This window comes from Phyllobates terribilis, unplaced genomic scaffold (genome assembly GCF_046119375.1).
Source record: "Phyllobates terribilis strain yellow unplaced genomic scaffold, ASM4611937v1 Scaffold_5__5_contigs__length_657084704, whole genome shotgun sequence".
NCBI classification, from domain to species: Eukaryota; Metazoa; Chordata; class Amphibia; order Anura; family Dendrobatidae; genus Phyllobates; species Phyllobates terribilis.
In genome coordinates this window covers 463677056-463695159 of record NW_027362765.1, presented here as the reverse complement: position 1 = coordinate 463695159, position 18104 = coordinate 463677056, and the positions used below count along the sequence as shown (strand labels likewise).

Genomic DNA, 18104 nt, shown 5'->3' with positions numbered 1-18104 from the left:
CGGGCCCGTACTTTGGGGTCACTCTTTAAAAGGGGTTCTGTTACTCGAAGGGATGAATAACAGTTTTGTCTCGTGACGCCACCTGTGGTTCCCGGTAATGGGTACCGGCGCAGCTGTAGACCTCTGGAGCAGATGTTAGGGCAGCTGGGTTGGTGCGGCTCTCCACAGGCAGAGCACAGCTCCAGGGCAGAGTAAGTGCAGATGGTGATGCTGGGCGTTGTAGTGCAGGAGGGATAACGTGGTGGAAATAACTGACAGAAACAGTGGGGTGCAGTCATCCGAGTTTACTCACAGTTATTTAGATTCTTCAGGTGGCACTGTACAGGTGTCAGCCTCCCACGTCGCGCTGCGTTTACCAGGCAGGGGTTCAGCACTCCCTCAAGTATCTCAAGAGCACTTAGCGGGACCCCTTTCTGTATGTTCCTTCCTTAGCCGACTTCCCGCGCTGGGTCTCTCCCTGCTGCCCTGCGCCTCGCCACACAAAGTCCCGATCGGGTACCTTGAGATCCCTCTGGGCAACTTGAAGTTCCCGGACCTGACTTGGTGCCCTTTTCGGCGGCTTAGGTGCCAATGTGGCAACTACACCCTGAAAGTGCAGAAGCCTCCAGTTTTCCAGTCGAGACTTGAAGTAACTCGGCTAGTCCAGTGACCGGTGCCCTTCTTGCGGCCTGATCCTTCTGACGCCTGGCAGATTCGGGCGTACGGGTGCCGTCCTGCACTCTTCGTACCCCCTGGGATCCCTTCTATTCCTGGAGCCTTCCTCCCTGACTCCCCTCTCACTCTTGGGCCTCTCTTACTAGGCCCCACTCTGGAGCAGAGCTCTTTAGGAGACTCTGCTCCTCTCCTCTTCTCTCTCACTGAATCCACTGACTGACCTGCTCCTCTAAGATAGCTCCCCTTATATATACACCTCCTATTCAAGTGCTCCCCTGGTCTGCGTCCTCCACCCACACCCACTACTTGGTTCCCCCTCACTTTGGTTCCCCCCACTCCAGCCAGGGACGGGGCAGCAGAAGAAGGCCCTTCTAGCCGGCCTGGAGCAGTGTAGTGTTGGGTGCAGGTGTTGGGGTTCCGGGCAGCACTCCCTCCTTACCTGAGAGAAGGAGACACCACACCTCTGGGTGAGGTGCAGTACCTCTGTGGCGACTGAACCCTCAGGGGCGCCACAAATATATTACAAATGTAACCATTGCACTGTTGGGAAGTATTGTCAGTTGCTTGAATAAAAGTTTTCTTGACTAAAAGAAAAAATTCTACTAACCTGGAGAATCAGGATGCCAGGTGAGTACGTTTTTATTTTACCTAGGACACAATAGCATTTAAGAAGAGGTTGTCCAGCAGTGCATCAACCCTTTAAGGGGTGAAAATATAAAATTATAACTATGTAGTCGGTCACTGTACTATCTATTCACTATAATTCAGACCGCAGCAGTAGCTCCACATCAGTGTGCGCCCCCTGCTGGTGGAAGACTTTTGTATAATGCTGGCGCGCCCTCTGCTGGTCACTGCGTAATTACCTGCCGCAGCTGAATATGAATGTTGCTGCGCGCCCTCTGCTGGTTGGTAAGTGATTGACACGACAACGCTCTAAGCCGTCTCCCCGGTAACAAGCACCGCCCCGAATCATGCGCCGCCTCCGCTACGTCCTGGCGGCGAGGTGAGTGACGTAGGAGGGGCGGGGCCAGAGGAGGAAGTTGTTGTTTCTGCAGCAGGAGCTGGCTGTTGTGATCGGAGCCGGGATTTCCTCCCGGAGCACAGGACACAGCGCGGCCTGATGACTGCACCCCGGCCGCCGCCTCCGGCCTAGCTCTCCCCCGCGCACACACGTCCTGCCGGGCTCTATGGAAGTGATGGAAAGTCCACTGAACCTGGTGAGTGTCCTCTCCCTGCACCGCAGCACGTACAACATGTCCTCCCTGCTGGTCACCTCCGGGCACGGCAGGACCACAAGTCCCAGCAGACTCTGGGGGCAGTCCTCCTGCAGCCACATATAGTGCCCAGCGGGGCCCCAGCCTGTAGGGCCCCTGTGCGGAGGGGGCTGGGCCCAGAGTCCAGCATGGTCATCAGTAATCCGGGGTGGGACCATATGTGCCGGATTATCAGATCTCTGGATAGAAGGATCTCCAGATCTAATCCTCATTACTGTGCTGGGGAAACTACAGATCCCAGCAGTCACTCCCCTCCCCCGCCTCCCCAGCAGGACATATTTATACATAGGAAACCCTTTAATGGACCCATTTCAGCTTTTTAAAGGATCAGTCTACATATTTTGTGATCGGAGAACCCCTTTACGTTGCTGTTCTTGTGCCGCACCACCCCGGCCCCAGGGAACGTGAGTGCAGAGGGCGTCGAGGGTTATTGATCAGGCAGGAGAACACCTGAGGACTGGGCCAGAGATGATGTCATCAGACTAATCCCACCAATCCGGAGAGGCTGCTCTATGGGGGCCCTGCTCTGTGTTATGGGGCCCCTGCTGGCTGTCACCGCTGCACACGGGGCCCAAATTCTTCAAGATGAATATGGACTTGGCTCTGCTGAATTCCGGAATATTATCTATCTCTGTGCTCCTACGTGTGAGTGCGCATAGTGTCCACGGCCCCCGGTCAGGATGTCCTGGTGTCTGCACCATCTATACATGTACTGATATCGATCATATGCCCCCTTCTGGGGAAATGGCAGCACAGCCAGCCGCAGGGCTCCCATCCACTGCCACGATCACCTCACTCCCCATGTGACTATAGGGGGTGTACTCTTGCCTCAACCCCTCGGGGTGAGCACGACTGGTAGGAGGGCCCTTTTCAGTACCCGTCTATCACAATGGTTCCCTATGAACGCTTACCCCTTATCCTTTAGATCCGTCCTATCGTGTACACACCCTCCCCCCATATATTACACACACACCTCCGCCATATATCACACCCCCCCATATATTACACACACCCTCCCCCCATATATTACACCCCCCCGCCATATATTACACCCCCCATCATATATTACACACACCCTCCCCCCATATATTACACACACACCCCCCCGCCATATATTACACCCCCCCGCCATATTACACCCCCCCACCATATATTACACCCCCCCATCGTATATTACACACACCCTCCCCCCATATATTACACACACACACCCGCCATATATTACACCCCCCCATCATATATTACACCCCCCATCATATATTACACACACCCTCCCCCCATATATTACACACACACACCCGCCATATATTACACACACACACACACACACACACCCGCCATATATCACACCCCCCCATATATTACACACACACACCCGCCATATATTACACCCCCCCGTCATATATTACACACACTCTCATTCAGCAGAGAGTTTTGAGGAGTTCTTTGTTTTTATTCTTTTGGAAAAGCTCTGAGCTCAGTGCGGACGCACCGTGAGCCATTGGTTATAGATTGACTATAATTATTCTGGTCATGTCACTTTCAGAGAACGCGGAGCTAGCAGGGGATGTAGCAGAAGATCTAGAAGGGTTTCTTCACTTTTTTATTTTTTTTTACAGCAGATTTGCCAAAATCCACATAAAAAAACAGCTTCAGATCCGCCTGCGACGAGCCTCCCGTTCATTTGAATGGCATTTTTTCCTTCATGTTTTTAAAGTGTAATACAAAAAACATCCAGTCAATTTTCTCTGTTTTCTGCATGTAAGGGCACAGTCAGCTGTATAGATCGGACCGCAGTGCACGGACTGGCCGGCGGCTCTCCCGACCTGGGAGTGACATCTGCATAGACATATATGAAGATGGCACACTCAGGTCAGGAGAGCCGCAGGCCAGTCCGTGCACTGCGGTCCGATCTATACAGCTGACTGTGCCCTAAAAGCGACTCACGGTGTTGTTGTGGCACTAAATGTGATTTTTCATGCAATTTTGGTGACACCCAACTTATAATTAAATACAAATTTTAAAAAAACACATCAAAAAGTGTAAAAAAAACGAACAAAAAAAAGCTAAATTATTTTTCCAAACTGTGCCAAAACCACAGTGTGGTCAGTGAGACACAAAGAGAAAAAGTAATACCTAGTGTAAGCCTAAGGCCATGGCCCCATTATCAGTATTTGGTCAGTATTTTTTCTCAGGAGTGGGAGCCAAAACCAGGTGAGGAAAAATCAGAGAAAAGGTAGAATAGAAACAAGTCACCAATTCTGCATTTACCACCCACTCCTGAGAAAAAATACTGACCGAATACTGACCAAATACTGATAGTGGGGCCGTGGCCTTAAAGGGGTTGTGGTTCTTACATGGGTACAGATGGCTGCGCTGCTCTTCTGGGCTGGATAATGACATCACCAGGATCGCATTGTAGAATGAGACGTGACGCTCCAGGAGATGGATTTCTTGCATGAATGAGCGTATGGGTATTTGGCACACTGGCTCTCTAACAGCTGTTTTAGCATCTCATTTTCTGTCTGCTGTAAATTTTGACCATCTTGAAAGGACTACAGCTCCCAGCATGGCCATCCTATTCAGACAGAAGAGCGGAATGTTCTGCAGATGATAAAGTATACATTTTAAATCACGGAAGAGATTATTCAGAACCATTTTAAGCCTAAATCTGGCCTTACACTATCAATAGTGGTCACCTGACACCCCCCAACCCCCATACACACACATGTATTCTAAAATTAGCTGAGCAGTCATGTATATTCAATGAGAATAAGAGTATATGCCACTATCAGACACCTCTACCAAGAGCTCAAAGGACTGGGCGTGTTCAAATCCAGCATGCCTTGTAAAGGACATATTAATATTCATGCTATACAAGTGTAAAGGACATATTGATACTCATGCTATAGCAACTCCATTTTGTCTGCTTGCTTTAAAATCATGTTATTATACTCCTTGCATAACATACATTCTTTCCTTCTTTTCTCATGCAACTTTCCCACACTAACATTTTCTCACAAGAACATTCTGTGAGACACTCTGCTCCTGTTATCTAACTGGTCTGAGCCGGGATGCGTATAACCTTGTAAATTTCCACCATGCACCGAACTAACGATAATATGACCATATCTGTATTTCCGTAATAATTGTACTAACATTGGTTCAAGCCTGTAGTATGTCTGTAGGTGATTGGCTATTGATATACTCAAAACAATATAAAATGCGAAGTAGAAATAAACGAGATTAGAGATTCTCTGAATCCTCCCATACAGAGCACTGCCTCCGTTTGGTTTTCTGTTGGATTGCGCAATCAACATAATAATTTGACACTCACTTGGTCAACCGTGAAGGGACGTTGGTGCCCTCCCTCAACAGCCTGATCCTACTTCTTCCAATATCTGCCATAGGGGGCGAAATAGTTGGTCATCCGGTCCTACTGAGGTCGGCAGGGTTGTCCGGTGCTCATCTAATGTGTGGCCACCTTTACACTAAACATTCTCCACTGCTATCTATAAGGCGTTGGCCTCCCATGCCGCCATTGATCTGATAGGATAGATTTATTTTAGGATAAATACACCCTACGTTTTTGGGCTAAAAAAACACCCAGAAGACTCCTGAGCATTTTTTCTTTGTTTCCGCCTAAAAAAATATTAGTGGTCTAGTCATTGCTTAATGAAGATCAAAAAATGTCCGGAAAATGCCAGGAAAAAATTCTTAGGAAATAAGCAAAAGGACGCACTGGAAAAGATGCAGTGTGAACGTTCCCTAAGACTTTACGGCAATGTTTATTGTAAAGTTGTGTGTGACAGTGATTGTGTCCACACACAGTAGTTAGGACGGGGGGTAGATGGACTCGCGCACAGCAGATTCACTGCATATATTTTAGGCAGGTGGGGGGCAGACATGTTACTTTACACACGACATACAAAGTGATGCAGGTTGTGACTTTTGTGTCGTTTGCCCCTTTCCATAGTAGATGTAACTGACTAGCGAACTACACCTTCCTGTACAGTAAGAAGACGCTTGCTTGCCTAGTGTTCTGCACACACTGGGTTAACAGGGACTCAAGTGTAATTAAAAAAAGGATGAAATGTGAACAGATCCATAAAGCTCTGAAAAATAAAGTGTGATTAGAGAGGAAACTCCCATTTTAAATTGGACAAACACCTTCTTGCAATAAGCTGACATTTACAGACAATGAGCCGCTTATCCTCCGATAACAACGATGGGCGCAGGAAAACTATAAAACTGTGTTGAATTAAGAACATATTGAAGAAATTCCATCATGCGGATACATTTAATTGCAAGGCTGTGAACAATAGAGCTCGGTGATGAATGGCTCTTGTGGGTCATGAGCGCGTCCGTGTGTGTTCTGCAGGTTCCTTTGTGTGTGTGTGTAGGCATAGACCGGGAGGAGCGCCATCACCAATGTAACCAGCCTTAAAGGGAACCTGTCACCAGAAAAATATTAACCTGCCCGGCGCCTGCACATAGCCGAACGCTGCGGTGAGAAAATTACCTTTACTCTCCCCGGCAGTATTCGGTTTCAGTCACCGATCAGTGTATAGAGAGCAGTGCCTGTAACTGCGCCCCTGCCACTGACTGACAGCCGGCCGGCAGAGCCTGTGTCAGTTGGGCCGCAGTTACAGTCGAAGCTTTGTATACTCAGAACAGTGACTGAACCGGCGCCGCCGAGGGGGGTATAAATTTAATTTTCTCCTGTCAGCGTTCGGCTAAGTGCGGCATCAGGCAGGTTATTAACGCTATTACCCTGTAGATTAACTCGATATCTGCAGGTTAATAGCATTTTTCTGGTGACAGGTTCCCTTTAAGAATGGACAACTGAGATCACATTTTTACAGTAGTTTGCTTAGGTGAAGACATTAAAGGTATTGTAAGGCAGCGCTTGTCATCATCCTGGGGGATACTCTCTTCGCTGCGTCAAATAATGCACACCAGCAATGTCCTTCCAGTTTTCACACTTCAGCAGTTTATTATCTCATCATAAACCGCATATGACCGGGTTCAACTCAGTGGCACGCCGACACACATATATACAATGTTCACGAGCCAAGTGGCACACAGGCCCACCTGGCTCTAGTTACAGCCTTCTGCAAGGTAATAATAAAGCAATGTCCATGTAAATGTCCATAACACAAAGAGTATTACCTTTGTCTGTTTTAGCTGCTTCAGTCCGCCACCACTGTGGCTTTAAGGCTTACCACACGTGGTCTCCTGACCTTATCCCGTCCAAGACCACTGGCATCTCTCACACACAGATGCAGGCTCTGTCCTCCAGGACGTTTACATTCCAGCCTCTGGCACTCCAAGGCTTACTGGCATCACGTTCACACTGTCAGCGATCCAGGCTTCACCCTCCAGGAGTCCACCAGGCCTCACACGAGCAATGTTCCCTCCACACTCAGGGAACAGCCTCATGCCTCTCACCCGGTGTCCACACGGGAACACCTCACACAGGAACACACCTGTCCCAAATCACCCAGGGTTTATATATCCTGTAGCACACACACACACACACACACACACACACACACACACACACACACACACACACACACACACACACACACACACACACACAGACAGACAGGACCTTGCTGATGTCAGTCATGTGATCAGTCACCTGAGGGGGAAGAAAATAGCATAAACAGACATACTAGATCACTATAGCAATGCCGCTGCACCACAGTATGTTCACACGTGGCATAATTGCAGTTTTTTTTTCTGCAGCACAAATGCTGCGTTGTTTCAGTACCTGCAAAGTGAACAAGGTTTAAAAAAAATCTCATGCACACACTTTTTTTTGGGGGGGGGGGGGGGGGGTTGTTTTTTTTCCTTGAGCTTTTTTGAGCTGCTGGGCGTTTTTTGAAATCTGCAGCACGTCAATTTTTTCAGCTTTTTTTGCAGCACTTTTCACCCATTTTAAGGAATAAGAGGAAAAAAAAACACAAGTAAGAATGCATGTAAAAACATTTGTATTTTACTCAGCATTTTTCCTGCTAACACTGGTTTTTGCTGCAGAATAAAATTGGTGCAAAAGCACCATCGCCTTAATCCTGTTAGGGTAAGTTCCCATGAGTATTATCGCTCCATGTGGTGTATGTGTGAACAGTGTACAGCACACGGACCAATGTTAGCCCATGTGTTAGTGCACGCAGGCTATTTTCCGCATTGACCTCAGAGATCGCAGCTTATACTAGTCTGGCCTGATTTACGAACCAGGCTAATACATGTAAACCGTAGGCAGCACCTCACCCGTCTGCTGTGAGGACGAGCAGATGTACAAAGACTTTCTCCAAAGAATCCCAACTTGTCTGAACTTAGCCTAAAATTATGATAAGCTGTGCACATTAGATTGCCACCTCCCTGACTCCTCCATACACAGGAATGTTCAGTTCGGCCAAGGTCCTGTGACCGCTAACAGACTCCTGGGCAGCAGATTATCTCTGCGCTGAGCATAATTCGACAGGTCAGATCCTTCTCTCTCCTGATGTCATGTGTCAGGGGACAGTCAAGAGACCTCTCCAGGCGATCACTCTCCTGTAGAGTTGCAGGATCCAGTCCAGCAGTCAGGTCAGTAGTCTTTGGCCGCTGTACAGAAGCCCTCCTACATCCGTGGCTCATCTTTTGAATAGCCGGCTTGGTGCAACATCATCGTTGCAGCATGACTGCAAATGTGACATCACACCAGGCCGACAAATGAAAAGATGAGCGTCAGGTGGTGGCTCTCCTGGCTCCGATCCAGCGACCACAAAGTACTAATGTGTTTGCTGGTCTTACAAATCGATCTGCACCAAATCCACTCTCCACCCAACCAAAATCATTACTGCCTGATGACCCATTATTCAACAATTTCATCACCTAGGCATCATTGTATAGATGATGAGTTGGACCACGGCACTACTGCTGTTGATGAGGGTGCCATGCTCAGGAGAAACCCAGAAAAGCAGAATTTTTGGCCGGAAAACTAAAGGTGGCCATACACATTAGATGAACATTGGCCGTGCCTATGGACTCTTCCCATGATGCCAATATTGAGGAAAATAAAAATCCGGTGTGATTTCAACATACCAATCCTGATTTGTGACCGTAGATCAGCCGCGGGGAAAAGCCTGACCGGACACCTCTGTGATATTGGGCCGTATATAGTAGATTAGGACAAGCAGTTGTGGGATTGTTGCCTTCTCCCTTATGAGGCTCGGACAGACGATGGTTTTATGGATTCTTGGGATTAGGGCAGGGGCGAGGACACCTCTGTGATATTGGACCGTATATATTCATTCATTTTACTCCCTTATATAGCGCCATTAATTCCACAGCTCTTTACAGACATTATCAGCACTGTCCCCATCGGGGCTCACAATCTACATTCCCTATCAGTATGTCTTTGGAATGTGGGAGGAAACCCACACAAACACGGGGAGAACATACAAACTCCTTGCAGATGTTGTCCTTGGTGGATTTGAACCCAGAACCCCAACGTTGCAAGGCTGCAGTGCTAACCCCTGAGCCACCGTGCTGCCCGTATATAGTAGATTAGGACATGCAGTAGTGGGATTGTTGCCTTTTCTCTTACGAGGCTCGGACAGGCGATGGTTTTATGGATTCTTGGGACTGGGGGGGGGGGGGGCGGGGAACTCTTTCACAACTATTCTAATGGACGGCAGGAGGAATCTGTGCTGCTCGGCTTATAAATAATAGGTTATTTATTTGCAGGAAGTGTCATATGTTTTCCAGGCGGAGGGTTGGTGCGGATGCATTTTCTGCCTGCTCTGTGTAGGTGTAGGACATTCCTCTGCCGTTTCTCATTTGTTTTCTTTCTGTCACACTAGGTAAGGTTAATCATTTATGCATTCTCCTGACGAATGTAATACATTGCCCTGGTATCATGTCATCCAGAACTTTATCTCCTCACGTAAGCCTGTTGGCAGGATGCCCTGACTATAATGCCATGGTATAATGATCTGTAATGATGACCAATTGCCCAGATGTATGTGCAGATCCCACCAGCTGTGTATGGCTGGCTGCTGAATGGTAATGGCGGTCGGAAAGAAACCCTGAACCCAAAAGCTTATACATGGCAAACAGCAACAGGTCACGTTTTAGATGAGCACGCCTTTACGTTTTATTGACGCCCCTTTATGGCTTGTTCAGCACTTTGATACGGTCCTCAGGCTAGGTGGGAAATAACGGCAGCTCCTGGACATACAATATGTGGGCAGCTGGCCCCTATATTGCAAGACATCACCTGTAGAAGAATAATATGGTCTTCACATGGAGAGGAACGTCTAGTTTTAGGAAATCAGCACCTTTTCATGAAGCCAGTTGTTAATTGTCCAATCATTTCTTCATGTTTTCAGGCACATCAGCAAAGCCGAAAAGCAGACCGCTTTCTGGCTACAGGAAAATATGAAGAGGCCATTGCTTGTCACAGGAAAGCTGCTGGTACGTACCACATTGCCCCGGCTATGTATTATTGTCATTTATCCTGATGGATATATTTTGCTATGAGGACAATGCTACAGGGAAATGTTCAATGCCAGGGTCAGCGCACATTAGGGAGAGGGTCCCCGTTCTCCTCCGATGGAAGATGTAGGAGAAAAGAAGGACTGGTGCTTGTTGGTGAGCTGGTGGCTTTTACCTTGCCCTTACCTTGTAAAGGGAACTTAGACCACCACCCGAGGTGTCCGGCATCTGCCAGGGCCTGTTTTAAACAAAGTGTGTCCCTGGGCAAAGTTAAAAGTGCTGCCCCAAATGCTAGGGTGTTCCACCATCACACAGAGACATGTAGGAGGCGATTCATCAAGACTGGCGTGGTGCACACTGGGTGGTGTAGAGGGCACCACATTGATTGAGGCGCACGGCACTGAATGAATTTGGCTCTTCTGAGTGGAGTGGCGTGCGCCTCACCAGAAATGGTACTACAGTAAGGTGCTGGATTAGCATTTCTGGTGTACGGGCGAGCTTGGTCACACCCTGTCCCATCCAGCTCCACATGTTTCGGTAGAGCTCTTTTTTAAACTGGCGTGAAAATGCCAAATGTTGCAGCGTTTTTCGTTTCAAAGCCTTTATGCCAGTTTTCTGCAGTAAAAGTATTGATGAATTGGCCCCTTAGAGTGCATTTACACAAGTCGATTTCAGGTCATTAAATGAGCACCGATTAACTAGATTCCAGTTGATTGTTGGACATTTATTGGACTGTTCAGACAGGGCCACGAATGATGGTGGGGACAAAACAATCACTAATACGATCATCCATGTAGATTATCATGTTATTGGCAGAACATCATCTGTGGGGCGATATGATGCCAGTGACAGTGATTTAACACAACAATGCCAGGCAGATTGTACTGTGAGTGGCCTCAAGTCTGCTATCCTGACCTGCAGCATCTCCGGACTTGTCTCCCATCGTGCACATCTGGGACATCATTGATCGACAATTGCAAAGGCAGCTGCCAGCAGCGGATCTGGATGATTTGCCCAAATGCATTCAGCTCCCGTAGAACATTCATTCAACAGCCATTAACCTCATTGATAGCAGCCAAGTCATGTTAGTGCGGGGTTTTCTACTTCCAACACCAAGAAGGAAAAGTCCTGGAATTATGGGAATCACAGGATGCAAAGAAATGTTAGTGTATACGCTTAATATGTACTATCTACACAGTAGATAGTATGTATTATCTATACACAATTTACATTATATACATACAGTATATAGTGTATGCATTACCTATACACCATACACAAACAGTATATACACATAATTTACACTATATATTATACAAACTCAATACACACTGTATAGACAGTGTGTGTATATATACACAATACACACTAAAAACAGACAGTGTATATACTGATAATTTACACTATGCAGACGGTATATACTATACAAACTCAATACACACTATATACTGACAGTGTATATATACACAATACACACTATACAGACAGTATATACTATGTACACATAATTTACACTATATGCAGATGGTATATGCTATATATACACAATACACTATATACAGGCAGTGTATATATACATAATACACACTATATACAGGCAGTATATACAGACAGGATATATACACAATATACACTGTTTACAGTTTATACTTTGTACTATATACACGATTTACATTATATACAAATAGTATATACGTACAATTTGCCAAGCTATGCTGTATAGAAAATATTATACTACATATATTTGTGTACAAGATACTCTATGATCTATAGTAGATACAGTGGCACAGCATATAGGACTCACCAGTCTCTCCTCTGTTCCTCCAGACTCGCACAGGGTAATGCACCCCTGCCTGTGTGACCATGATGTCCCCAAACCTTGTAACCTCAGAAAGTGCACTGATTATACAGGACAGCCATTATCAGTGCAGTCTGTTTTTATAGGCAGGCAACCCAGGGGCTAATCGGCCTTCCAAACCTCCAGCAGGGTGGGGTGTTGCAGGGCTCCCTTTTGAGGATGATGGCTCGGCGTTCCCACCTTCACATCATAATACCGGCCCTGACCGCCTCTTACTCCCCCTCCTCATTCAGAACGACAAATATAACAGGTGTGCCAGTGCATATCAGTAATTTTTTATACAGACTGATGGTTTGTGTGAAAATAGTCCCAGGGTGCACATGTCTGGTGGCCTGTATGGACCAGGCTAGTGCTTGTCAAAATCATGCAGCTGCTACACCAATCTACGACACAGAAGAGTGACCCGAGCCCGTCATGTGGATGTGATTAACCCAAATTGTAGCACAGCAGTGTGAATTCGGTGTTAAGCCCCCATACACATTAGATCAATGTCGGACAAACCTGACAATACCAATGGGTTCAGACAACAATGTGTATGGTGGCCCCAGACAGATGATTGTCAGGGGAGGTAAGTATTCAGCATGCCTGGTTTCAGACTGCCGATCCTTTTGCTCTCCCTGAGTGTCCCTGTGTATGGGGGAGACGGGAGAGAGAACTGCCGGCCAAGCAATCATTCGGTTGACGGCCATCTAAGGTGGAGGTGGCTCTAGTGTCAATGAGGCAGGGCAGAATCTGAGTTGGTTTGGGCTCATTATTGGTCTAAATTGATTCTCCACTTTCCAAACCACTTTATTTATTATTAACCATAATAAAACGATGGTGTGTATATGACATTTATATATTATACACTGAGACAATGGACTGAAGGAGAGCGGATCCTCCCGGCTGGAGGCCATGCATGATCCTACATGAACGTCAATGTCAGTGGGAAATCTGTATTTCCAGGTTCTGTGGTCCATGTCAGCTTGTCTTAAGTGCCGTCACATAACCACTCAGCGTGGCCTTGTTCACAGATTTGTCTTCTTTATTACAGCCTACCTCTTGGAAGCCAAAAGGTTGACACAGTCTGAGCAGGTAAGATGGCACAGAAGCAGCCATGTCTTTAATTGCTACATTTTAGAAAATCTAATTCCACCTTTGTTATACCTTAAAGGAATATCCAATTTCATATAAAGCTTATAGAGGTTGTCTCATCTTAAATGGTAAAAATTGCAAAGTGCTAATAAAATAAGCAATTTATCTCCTAGGCAAGGAGCGAAGCACTTACAAGCCCTTTGTTATAGAGCCTGCAAGCACTGCTCTGCTCTACAGATGGCTGGATTTCTGGGTACTGCCTGTTTTGGTACCACTGCAGTCCTCCAATGCTGCAGGGGTGTATCTGCCTCTGCTTGCAGCATCAGAGAGCTCACAGTTCGGGCCAGTAGGGCAACCATGCTGCTGGTGTGAACTGTTAGTCAGGAGGCCACAGCCAACCGGGAGGTAGGGGAGCGGTGCACTCCTGTCTACCAACGTGAGAATAGCCCTTTAATCACTATATATAATGAAAGCATGCAGTGATGTAATGCACTTTGTAATTATTTTTAAAGAGAACCTGACAGGTGATTCATGCTGCTTGAATTATAGAGTCCAGCTCCGTCATTTCAACCAAGTGTGCTCTGCTAGGAAACAACACGCCATTTGATAGGTAACATATGTTTAAAAGCCAGCAGGGGTCCATGCGTCTGTGTTGACTTGTCCACAGCGGCTTCTCCCCATCTCACTCCCTTTGAGTGACAGATCTCTTTATACATGTGTGCATGGGAAGAGACCTGTCACTCAAGTAGAGCAGGAAGTAGTCACCAGGAATCGGCCTTTTGGACACCTGAGTCGCATGGTCCCCACTCGGCTTCTAAATGATATCTCTAAAATGTCAGCGTGAGAGTTAGAGGTTGTCCACTACTTTTACATTCATGGCCTATCCTTAAGATAGGCCATCAATGTCTGATCAGCTTTGGTCCATCACCCGTGCCAATCAGCTGTTATTCGTGGCAGCGGCCACCGGCCGGAAGTACACACTTGCAAAGCTGGTCATCAACTTGTAGTGGCTGTCGCAGGGTACTACACATCCACCACCTTTTTAATTAGAACAGAAGGTGGACGTGCAGTACCAAACCCCAGCCACTACAAGTAGACAGCCAGCTCCGCAAGTATGTAATTTCTGCCAGCAGCCGCCACGGATAACAGCTAATCGGCGGGGCTACCAGGTGTCGGACCCCGACTGATCAGACATTGATGACCTGACCTAAGGATAGGCCATGAATGTAAAAGTAGTGGACAACACCTTTTAAATCTACCTGGCTGACATGACGGAGCCGGTGTCCGATACAAGCTGCTTGTGTTTGGGACAACATGTCAGGTTCACTTTTAACATCTATTTCTTATCAGTGAATGGAAACATTCTTGTTTGGGCTTATAGTCTAAAAACTTATGAATAATCATTAGTTACATGACTTGTGTGTTACGAGCCTACAAAGAATTGTGCACAGAGAGCTTTTATCTAACAAAAAGTAAAGCTTTATTGAAGGTATAACACAAAAAAGGTTAAAAATGACTTCTATGTTGTAAGGTAAAAAATCCTTGCAAATCTTATTGTCGCTATGGATATACTGATTCTCTAGAAGGAGAGCTTGGGGCATTGGTCATGTTCTTGTTGAGTGCTACATTGATTAAACCTTGTCTACATGTGTTTTCCGCTCCAGGCTCAGCTGTCATTGGAGCTGCAAAGGGAGAGTCATATAAAGCAACAGCTCTTAATTCAGGAAAGATTGAAAAGAGCCAAACGAGAAGACAAACTCCGTGCTCAACAAAAAGCAATAGCCGCGGAAAAGGAGTATACAGCGCATCTCCACACGTCATGCCGATCATCTGCAGATGATACTGACAGCCAAAATGCACTCATTTCTGCAGGCCAGAAAACCAGTTCTAACCCAGGGAAGTTTTTACAGGAAATCCACAGTGTCCTTGACCGAGAACCAGACTCGCTACTCTATCTTCTGCAGAAAAGGAAGGAACCGCTGGAACCATTCAAGGCAAATAGAGTCCCAAAAGATGACAAAACTAAATTGGAGGAGCAGGCCACCAAGATTAAAGAGCTGAACCTACTGGTGGACACCCTCCTGGCCGAAAATGAGAAACTGAAAAAAGAGAACCGGAAGCTTCGGGCAGAGGTGGCAAGACTGCAGCAGAATCCAGAGAAGGAGTTGGACATGGACACCGATTTTGTGGAGAAGTCTGAACTGTGGAGTCTGCAGCAACCGACTCCAAGTTCTCCAAACCCCTCGTCTACATGGCAGAATTTTGTAGCAAATACTGGGAAGGTGAAGGACATTCCTATACCTAATCTTCCTCCTCTAGACATTCCTTTACCAGATCTTCCTCCCCTCGAGCTCCCAGATGATATACAATCGCAAATCACAGAGTTTAAAGGACTAATGGACAGCTAGGGATGTGACTTACTAAATCAGAGGACAATCACAGGGGAAGACCATCTTGGAAGCAATATTGGAAGGGCTTCTGAGCCTTTGCCAGAGTTTACCATAGAAGGTGGAGAACTTCAGTACATCGGTAGACGTGTCACTGTGAAATATAAAATCTGAGGTCCTAGGTGGAACAGATTGAAAAAGAAATCCCACAGGAGCGTTAGAAGCGAGCTCGTGAAACAATACTACTTTTCTTGTTTTAATCCAAACCAAATGACTGGAGGAACTTTTAAAGAAACTTTGCCGAAAATGATATATAAGTTATATACAGGATTCTATAACGACAATGCAGAACGTCTATTATCTGTGATAGCAGAACCTCTGTATTCTCCGCACACGCTTTCTGTCATGCAGTCAGAATGTACGCATTTTGGGATGCCGAGATTTTGTAAACTCTGAAATCACGAGTGTACAGCGGACACGCGACTCTGCTCGTGCCACAGTGCACTCCTAGATCTTAACCTCAAACCAACAATGACACATGTAGATTTTTTTTTTTTCTGGAACCAAATTACATGATATTTCTAAATAATCAGTTTACAAAATTGGAAAAAAATCAGGGTGCATTGTAACTTTGCTGTATAGTATGTGGTTATGCATTGTTCACAAATATTTACTGAAAAGATATCAGTATCTCAATATAACAGTGCATGGGCGCAAGATATGCTGAATGGCAGTATTTGATTGACTATAATAAAGAGTGTTTATATCTGGAGTGTCTGCGGATTCTGTGGGGAAAGTGGAGATTTCTGGGGGGAAATTGCTTCTTTTTCAATAACTAATAGCTGGCAACAAGAAGGTGCCAACCTGAGTGCCAGGTAATCAGGTGGAGGGCTTAAAAGAAATCTTGCTGCTGAGAATATTGGATTAGGAGAGATTATTTATTTTAATGGTGTGTTCATCTCGCATTACATGCTCCATTGTGCAAGAAAGAAACACACACTCAGGGAAGCTGTGGGAATATAATGAGAGCAAAAATTGGCCATATTTTTGGCTTTTTGACTCTTCCTCTTTAAGGCCATATACACACACATGCATGCTAATTGGCAATGCATCATGCAGCTAGGATAGGATATACATACTTTTACCACTTTTATGATTAGGCCACGTTCAGTATTTGTAATCAGAGGAAAAGTATAATAGAAACACGTCACCACTTCTGTATTTTTCACCAACTCCTTGTTTTGGCTTACAAATACTGATTGTGTGAACATGACCTTAATCTTATAGTTCTTTGGCATTAAAGTGATTGGACTCATCACTGTCACAAAACATAGCGCCCAAAGTGAGCACATGTGGCAGGAGACACTTTACTGTACAATGGGGACTTTTGTTACAGCAATGATGTAGAATACACAATGTATACATTGTATTGTTGCACATTTTTTTCATTGAACTACAAATGAAAATTTTGATTGACATTTAGGCACCAAAGTGTTGCCTCACCTCCTAAAAATCGAAAGCTAAACACCACCCGATCAGATCTTTATAAGGCTGTGTGCCCACTATGTATTTTTTAAGCGTTTCCGCAGCGGCAAGTCCACTGCAAAAATGCTTGGTAGAAGGCCTGCCATGTTCCCCAATGATAATCCTCATGTGCTGTGCACATGCTGTGGAAATTTCCGCTGTGGATTATCATTGCGGAAAAATACGCAGCATTACCAATTATTTTGCGGAATCGTGGCATTTTCGCCGCCATTGAATCGCTTAATATCTGCATGACTACATGTGCACATGCGGATATTAAGCGATTCAATGTGCGGATGGTACCCTGGTTTGGAAAAGAGGAGACGCTCCTCCAGACCCGGGTACCATAGTACCTGTAAGAAAAAAGAATTAAAATAAAAAATTATACATTATACTTACCTTCTGATGGCCCCCGGTCTCCATAGCGATGCATCCTGGCTTCCCGGCAGCTCGTGATGGTCTAAAACAGGGGCATATGGGCCGCACACGGAAAAACATTTAATTTGGGGGGCCGCATTATTTGTATGACAAAGTGACATTTTTAGTGATACCATTTTATTTTCTATACAGCTTTTGAACTGGTCCTCATCTTGCAGACATGGTCTCCCCTCCAGGTCCCCGATACTGCAGACATGGTCTCCCATCCAGGTCCCCCCATACTGCAGACATGGTCTCCCATCCAGGTCCCCCATACTGCAGACATGGTCTCCCATCCAGGTCCCCCATACTGCAGACATGGTCTCCCATCCAGGTCCCCCATACTGCAGACATGGTCTCCCATCCAGGTCCCCCATACTGCTGACATGGTCTCCCATCCAGGTCCCCCATACTGCAGACATGGTC

General features: G+C 46.1%; 1 protein-coding gene across 1 annotated transcript; it reads left to right on the top strand.

Moving 5' to 3' along the window:
- The first annotated feature begins 1638 nt into the window (after positions 1-1638).
- Positions 1639-16504, top strand: NRBF2 (nuclear receptor binding factor 2). Its single transcript, XM_073681394.1, has 4 exons — positions 1639-1871; positions 10313-10397; positions 13310-13350; positions 15015-16504. Exons 1-4 carry the CDS (start codon positions 1842-1844, stop codon positions 15756-15758), a joined length of 900 nt encoding a protein of 299 aa, XP_073537495.1. The 5' UTR covers positions 1639-1841; the 3' UTR covers positions 15759-16504.
- The last annotated feature ends 1600 nt before the right edge of the window (positions 16505-18104 follow it).

Excerpts from the sequence above, each read along its gene's own strand:
- NRBF2 (XM_073681394.1), top strand. The coding sequence starts at position 1,842 with ATGGAAGTGATGGAAAGTCCACTGAACCTG. Across the intron at positions 1,872-10,312 it reads TGGAAAGTCCACTGAACCTG|GCACATCAGCAAAGCCGAAA; the intron begins GTGAGTGTCCTC and ends TCATGTTTTCAG. Across the intron at positions 10,398-13,309 it reads TTGTCACAGGAAAGCTGCTG|CCTACCTCTTGGAAGCCAAA; the intron begins GTACGTACCACA and ends TCTTTATTACAG.